The 8215-nt window shown below is 40.0% G+C and overlaps 1 protein-coding gene across 1 annotated transcript in view; it reads right to left on the bottom strand.

The window, feature by feature from the left end:
• LOC122562283 (beta-2-glycoprotein 1-like) overlaps window positions 1-7057 on the bottom strand; it is a 41624-nt gene extending 34567 nt beyond the window's left edge. The window contains exons 1-2 of the mRNA XM_043715085.1: window positions 6859-7057; window positions 603-776 (exon numbers count right to left, since the gene is read on the bottom strand). Coding sequence (XP_043571020.1) covers window positions 603-776; window positions 6859-6925 — 241 coding nt within the window. The 5' untranslated portion in view covers window positions 6926-7057. The remainder of the gene's footprint in view (window positions 1-602; window positions 777-6858) is intronic.
• Between the last annotated feature and the right edge of the window lie 1158 nt (window positions 7058-8215).

The following is an 8215-nucleotide window of genomic DNA, read 5'->3' as shown; positions in this document are numbered from 1 at the left end:
TCTTGGACAGAGTTAAAACAATTATTAACTTATCTGATTCTGTGCTGTGAACTTCACCCAACAGTTCCTCCAAGATTAGTTGTGAATTTCACTGTTTGTTAATTTTCCCAGATGCACTGCGATGTCCAGCAATACACAAACTCAAAAACAGCAAAGGCGGTAACTGTGCAGGTTCTCTCTCTCTCTCTCCTGCACTGTCCTCACCATGTGCTTCCTTTGTCTGCTCTTCTCCCTTTTAAACTGTTGTTGTTTTAGCTCTGTCTATCACTCACTGTTTGTGCTGTTTGGCATGCCAGTAGTCCGTTTTGGTGGCTTCACCAAATTGACACCTCATTTTCAGGTATGCTTGGTGCTGCTCCTGGTATGCCCTCCTGCACTCTCCATTGAACCGGGTTTGGTCCCCTGGCTTCATGATAATGATTGACTGGCATGCTGGGGCATGAGATTGCAAATTACATTGGAGTTCAAGCCATTACCAAGAACTGCTGTCAGAAAAAAATGGGAACTGATGTTATGATCTGAAATGATTGCATTCAAAGTTGAGAGTTGGAGTTAAAATTAAACGTTTAGCTGCATTGCCAAGAATTTGTTCATCCACTTACGCACACACTTGATTGTGGGTCTTTCCCAAACTCCGTTCCTTGGACAAATCAATTTATTGAAACCATGCCCTATGTACCCAGACCGGCAAGAATATGCTGCCTCTTCTCCAGATTCGTACACCTTTTTCCCATTCACAATATTCGCATTGTTGACCTCTGGTGGTCTGCCACATGCTAAAGAGAGAGGGAGAAATCCACTGTGAATTTTATTTCAATGTATTTTTATTCTTTTCAATGTACTTTCTTAATATCCTTTCATGATCCCCATCGCAACATTTCATATCATTTCCAAATGAGAGAAATAAAAATGGAATTAACAAAGAATGATCCTTCACATCACACGCATTCATGGAACAACCCTGGTGAATAACATGGACTCCACTTCATACATTTAATCCACAGAGCTCAGCAATAGCTACTAAGAAAAATCTAATCTTAAGAAGAATGTTGAACAACATTGAATTTTCAATCAATTAGCATTCAATCAAACTTACCAAAACAGTCAAATCTCCTCCATCCAACTGTGATGTAGAAGGGTGTCAGGGTTTGAAAGGGTTAATGCTGAGGAATGCCTTATGAATTACTCAGTACGACAATGTCATATTGACTTTGTGGTAGAAAGGCTTAGGATCTTAAAGGAGTAAGACCTACGTTCTGCGATTTCCTCATTGTCTAACAACAATGTCTATCACATCAGTGTAACTTGTACTTAGTTACTATCATACAATAAACTGTATCTTGTTTAATACAACAGCCTCTTTTCATTCGACTACCAAATGGTTCTCCTCTACACAAAGGGCCAAATAGATTCTGGATAATGTCTTCCCTGAAAGAGAAACAGGGTATAGAGAGCTCAAACAACTTCATGAGCAGTGGCAGGGGTTGTCATACAATAAATTGCCCAGTCCACAAAGACAGTGAATTAGGCACCAGCCTGATGTTCTGCATACTAATGCCCAACACCACCAACAACATAAACTAACCCGAACAATACCACTCCCACCCCAACCCCATCACACACCAACTCTCTATTTATCACACTTTTGACTTAAAAGTCCAAGTAAGGGACATCTCACTTTCTACTCAGCCATTTTATTCACATCAGGAACTGGGTCATCATCTTCAGTTGGACCCATGGCCCTAATACTAACCAGTTAATTGGCTGCTGCCTACAGAATACCACCCCAGGGTTCTGCCACCAGCTACAGTGGACTCAGTTCCTGCTGTCAGTCCCAGCCAAGGAACTTCAGCTTTCACCAAAACATTCATCCCTTGACGTTGCAGGTTCAAGCCCCCTGTGACCAAACTCATGCCTTACTACACTCTTTCTGCAAACATTCAAACCTGGCATTGCTTCACTCAGCATCACTATCAGCTTCAAAGCTTATCCAAAGATGACACTTGCAATGATGCAACATCTGGGACCACACTGCAGTATCAGCCAGAGTTATGTGTTGTTCTGAAGAAGAGTCATTGGAGCTGAAACACTGATTCTGCCTTCTCTCCATAGATCTGCCAGAGTTGCTGAGTTTCTCTAGCAATTTCTGTCTTTGTTTTGTGCTCAGGCCTTGGAGGAGGGTTATATTCACAACCTTCAAATGTAAAAGTGAAAATGCTGCCAGTTGAACACAAACTCTTAGCCTCAGCACCTATGCTTACTCTATTATTCCATACAATTTGCAGTCCAACAAGTGGTAGGAATAAAAGTTAACCTGCATTCTCAATCAGCTTTTCAGACACCAGCAGCTCTGCATATGTTAAATCCTCTGGTTTTAGTTTTCAACTGCTACCCTTCTCCCCTCCATGGAAAGTTGCTGCATAAGGAATTGCAAATGTCTGCCCATCCTGATAAGTCTGACTACTCTACACCGGACAACCTCCTGATGGTTCACCTCAGATGGGATCATCAGGACATCCCTGAGCTTACAGTTATACCAATAGAGCTGAAATCTCTAAGTATCCAGATGTTTGGACTGGAATTCTAACTAAAGCCAGTTGATCTTTCGGATTACAGTGAAATTGCAGGAAAGTGGGTTGTGAGGAGGATCAGATCAGCCACAATCAGCCTACTCCTGTTCCTGTTCCTTTTTCTTATGGTCTTATTTTCATCAAATTTCCAGTAAGAGCTCATTTGTGCTGTGAATCTGAAGTGGAGAGAAGGGGTTAACCATGTCATTCTTGGTTGAGAAGAACCCTTTTCATCCAGAGTGTTATGGGTCTTCCAGATTCCCTACCCAAGTGATTTTATTGTTGAATATATTCAAGACCATGTCTAGTAGGTTTTAAGACGCTAAGGGAACTGAGGAGTGTGGGATAGAACAGGAAAGTGGAGATGATGCAATGATTCAGCCATGATCTTTTTGAATGGTAGAGCAGATGCAAGGAACTGAATGGCCTACTCCTGCTCCTAATTCTGCTGTTCATGAAAACAAGACAAATCATTCAAAACCTACAAGCTGCTCTATTCAGATTTACCATTTTAAAAATAAAATCAGAAGAAAATGGAGGAGACCATGTTTGTCATTGATTTCTTTTCCTTTTGTCTGGCTTTGGTTTCTTTGCATCTGTTTTAAACCTTTCTCTACCTCTGTGTTGCTACCTCCCTCTCACTCCAGCTCTCCTTATTGCAGTCAGGTTTCAACAGCCCAGGAGGTTTCTGAAGAAGTCAATAGGCCAGCATCCTGCAACTGCAAAACTCTTTCCCATTCCAACCATCTACATCCTGCTGGGATTGCTGTTGAGTGTCATTTGTATTTTCAAGTCCTTTCATTGCGAAAATAAATTTGCAAACAGCAGAAAATGTGCTCACTTTGACCTTTTTGCTTGATTTTAACATTTACCAATAAATGTCATATGGATGCAGTGACCTTTCAAGGAGTTCTTCTGCATTTCAGATAATGTTTGTGATCAGTGAAGCAAAATGAGAGGGCTGTTCAACAGTGCAATGCATTGTTATGCAGTTCCAGAACCAAACTTCCCAACCAGCAAGATCACCACTTAAACTTGTTAAAAGAGGATAGTTTCAAAAGGATATTTACATTAGAACATAAACAATAGGAGTAGAAGCAGGCCATTTGACCCTTGAGCAATAACATAATAATTGGTCCACTTTTTCTACTCTTCACTGCACTATCACCAAATTCTCTTGGTATTCAATAATCCATTGATCTCTAACTTGAATAAATTCAATAACTGGAAATCTTCATATGTCTGCAGTAAAAAAATTCCAAATTCCAACAATTTGGATCATGAAAAATCTTCTCATTTTAGTCTTAGATGGCTACCTTTTTGTCCTGAGACCATGACTGTTAGATACAGAACCCTCCATTTGCAGGAATATCCTCCCAGCACCAAACTCTTTCAAACATTTTATGTCGTTCAATGAGATCAGGCTCTTTCAGCTGCAGCTCACTTGGTAACACACTCTCATCTGAATCATAAGCCTCTTGGTAAGAGTCCCAATCCAAAGCTCAAGCACAAAAGTCAAGGCCAACACTCCAGTACAACACTGAAGGAGTGTTGCACTGTCTGTGATGTGATCTTTCAGATGGAACACAAAACCAAGGTTTTATCTGCCAGGTTAGATGAATGTATAAGAACCCATGGTGGTTATTTGAATCAGAGTGGAAGAATTCTCTGTTGTTCGAGCCTACATTTAGCATCACTAAAACAGATAATCTCATCTTTGTCATATTGTTATTTATGGATGATTGCGGTCATGTATTGGCTGTTACATTTCCTACATTATAATAGTGATGACACATCAAAAGTATTTTACTAAAGCACTTAAAGACATTAAGTAGTCATTAAAAGTACTATTTAATGCATTTGTTTCTTACATTCTTCTAAAATTTAGGGCATATAAGTCTAGTCCACTCAATTTTTCTCGATGGAATAATGCTCTCATTCCTCGAGTCTTGAGAACCTTAGTTGTATGTTTTCTGAGCTAAGTATATATTTCATTAGTTACAATAAAATATTACAGAACATAATATAATTTAATATACTGCAACAGAACAGCCAGAAACTACATAGATATATCTGATTCTGAATCATATGTGCAAAGGACTACTCCTGGTCTACCTGCATAATCAATCTGCAAGGGTGGCATGGTGGTTAGCACTGCTACCTCACAGTGCCAAGGACGGAGATTCAATTCCAGCCCTGGATAACTGTCTGTGTGGAGTTTGCATGTTCTCCTCACCTCTATGTGGGCTTCCTCTAGGTGCTCTAGTTTCATCCTACAGTCCAAAGATTTTTTTTTTAGATTACTTACAGTGTGGAAACAGGCCCTTTGGCCCAACAAGTCCACACCAACTCGCCGAAGCGCCACCCACCCAGACCCATTCCCCTACATTTACCCCTTCACCTAACACAATGGGCAATTTAACACGGTCAATTCACCTAACCTGCACATTTTTAGATTGTGCAGGTTAGGCGGATTAGCCAGCAGAAATGCAGGGTTACAGGAATAGGGTAGCAGTGTGGACCTGGGTGGGATACTCTTTGGAGGGTTGGTGTGGACTCAATGGGCCAAATAGCCTGCTTCCACACTATGGGGATTCTATGATTGTCCTTCCCAGTGTGCAAGTACAGCATAACATAGTTCCTTAGATAGTTGGAAGATTTGTTCTCCTTATGAGGTCTCAGATGGTCAGAGCATATCTCCTCAGGTCAGCAGGAAGAATATGTATTGGCTTGGGGGAAATGCAGTGTAGATTTACTAGAATGGTGGGTGGACTACAAAGGTTAAATTACAGAAAGACATTACACAAATTGAGGTTTTGCTCCCTTGAATTTACAAGGTTAAAAGTTTTCACAATATTTACAGGAACACGAAGATTAAATAGCAATAAATTGCTTCTGCTGATTAGGGAGTCTAGGGCTAGGGGACAAAGTCCACTGGTTAAGGCCAGACTTTTCATGAGTCAAGCTAAAAAATACTTCTACATGTATACAGTGGGAGAAGTTTGGAACTCTGTTCTGCAGGCAATAGATCATGCTAGATCAATGGTTAATTTTAAAACTAAAGGTATTAAGAGATATGTGACAAAGTTGGTATCTAGAATTGAGACAGAGATCAGCCATGATCTCATTGTGTGACAGAACACACTGCAGGAGCTAAACAGCTTTTTCCTGATCATATGTTAAAAGTGAATCTTATGCAGGTTGAAGTTATAAAACAGAAGGAATATATTCTTCACAAGCCAATAAAAAACATAATGCATTGACATAAGAACATAAGAAATAGAAGCAGGATTAGGCCAAATGGTCCCTCAAGCCTGCTCCACCATTGAATAAGATCATGGCTGACCTTTATCATGGACTCAGCTCCATTTACTGTCCACTCACCATAAAGCTTCATTCCTTTACTGTTCAAAACTCTATCCATCTTTGCCTTAAAAACATTCAATGAGGTAGCCACAACTACTTCACTGGGCAGGGAATTGAAGAAGTTCCTCCTCAGCTCAGTCCTAAATCTGTTTCCCCTTATTTTGAGACTATGCCCCCGCCTAGTTCTGGTTTAACTCACCAGCGGAAACAACCTCTCTGCTTCCATCTTATCTGTTCCTTTCATCACTTTATATGTTTCTATAAGGTCCCCCCTCATTCTTCTAAATTCTAATGAATATAGTCCCAGGCTACTCAATCTCTCTTCATAAGCCAACTCTCTCAACTACTGAATCAACCTGGTCAACCTGTCGAGTGCCAGTACATCCTTTCTCAAGTAAGGATACCAAAACTGCATGCAGTTCTGCAGGTGTGGCCTCACCAGTATCCTATACAACTGCAGCATAACCACTCTGTTTTTAAACTCCACTTAACAATACTTAATTATTTGCATTTACAAACACTGATGAATTAGCTGGTCTGAATAGCCAGCCCGTGAGCCTTGCAAACCAACAAGGTGACAATTGCCACCCTGAGAATGTACTTGGATTAGCTCTTCCCAGACAAAGTGACAGTAGGAGCCTGAGTAACCTGGATCACAGGAATCCCACACTTTATCTCTAACTAGTCAGTACTGTACAAATATTCCTGTCAGAATGCAACATAGCTATGATGCAGTCTGTATGCCTGCAGCCTGGTATTCACCATCTAAACTTGAACACAGTGGGTCAATTTGGTGATATGTCCATCCTATTCCTGGGGTCAAACCCAGTATGGACTCAACATCTCCTGGAGAGAACTGGGAAGAGAGATTAATGAGAAAAAAGGAAAGTTCATTAAAAATTTGTATATTTGACTGACTTACCTGTCGAAACGTATTTGCAAAAATACAGCTGAGAAAGTAAAGCAAGGAGGAAATATTTGGTAATCATTTTCCAGGATTCTCGTAGGCTGAGTTGCTGAGAACACAATGTGAGATGTTGCTGCAGCTAAAGGGATCACTAGACTCTGAAAGTCTGATGTGACCAAAGAGGGGATATACACATTACAAACATCTGATCAAATCAATAGAGAAATAGGGTGACTGGCCATGGAAGCATGAAAACACAAATCATTCCCTCCTCCTCTCAATGACATTGTGAAATATTTCTGTATTTCTCAATCAGCACAAAGTAAAGAGACAGTTGAATTGGGGTTTTGAGTTGACTGATAATATAGATAGAATGTACGAATTCTTTTGGACATTGACCGAAGTTGGACTCTCTTTAAATTGTCTTCCTTTATTTTTATTTTATTTTAAGGTAATGTGAATGGCATCGATGCGTGGTGATGGTATAGACTTTTCACTGTATTTTACATTGAATACATGTGACAATAAATAATTCAATAATTGAGTTGAATAGCCTGGGTAGTTAAAGATAGAAAACTGCTGGAAACCTGTAAAAGAACAAAATGCTGGGAATGGAAGACAGGCTGAACAAAATCTAAGACAAACCAAATCCATTTAAACCTGTGGGTCGGACCCTGAACTTCCTCTGCTGCTGTTAGTTCATGACCAGTTCATTTCCAATACACTGTGCTGTGATTAGCTTTCCTATTTGATTAGGCCTGACTCAGCATTTGGTTGAAGGTATTTTGATTATGACTTGAGCAATAACAGGTAGAAATAGTTGTCATGGATTATGGTGGTTAACTTAGTACTCTACTGTACATTGTTAGCATCTTTGAAGAGTAGAAAGAGTGGGATTAGTTGAGGTAATGCATGAAACCAACTGGCTCGTTTGTTCAGAGTTAAGGCACAGAGAGCTGAACGGTGTTATGTGCTGCAAATTGCTAGGAATTTATGGAATGATTTATAGCATCTATGTTACTGGACCAGTCATTCAGAAACATAGACTCAAATCCTACCGAGCAGCTGATGAATTTAAATTTGGCTAATACATAAATACATGAATTTAAATAAAAACAAGCAGCAGTAGTGATAACTAGGAAGGGGTTTGTTGTAAAGTCTGGTCTGTTTTGCTAATATATTTTATGAGAAGGAAATCTGCCATCCTTGCCGGGTCCAGCCATATGTAATCCGAGATCCACAGAATTGTGGTTGAACATAACTGCCCTCTGGTCTAGCAAGCCATTCAGTTCAAGGACATTCAGGGACAGGCAATAAATACTGGCTTTGCCACCGATACTCAAATCCTGCAAAAGAGAAATAAGAAAAGTCA

The sequence above is a fragment of the Chiloscyllium plagiosum genome, chromosome 24 (assembly GCF_004010195.1).
Source record: "Chiloscyllium plagiosum isolate BGI_BamShark_2017 chromosome 24, ASM401019v2, whole genome shotgun sequence".
NCBI classification, from domain to species: domain Eukaryota; kingdom Metazoa; phylum Chordata; class Chondrichthyes; order Orectolobiformes; family Hemiscylliidae; genus Chiloscyllium; species Chiloscyllium plagiosum.
This window is presented reverse-complemented; position numbering and strand designations above follow the sequence as displayed.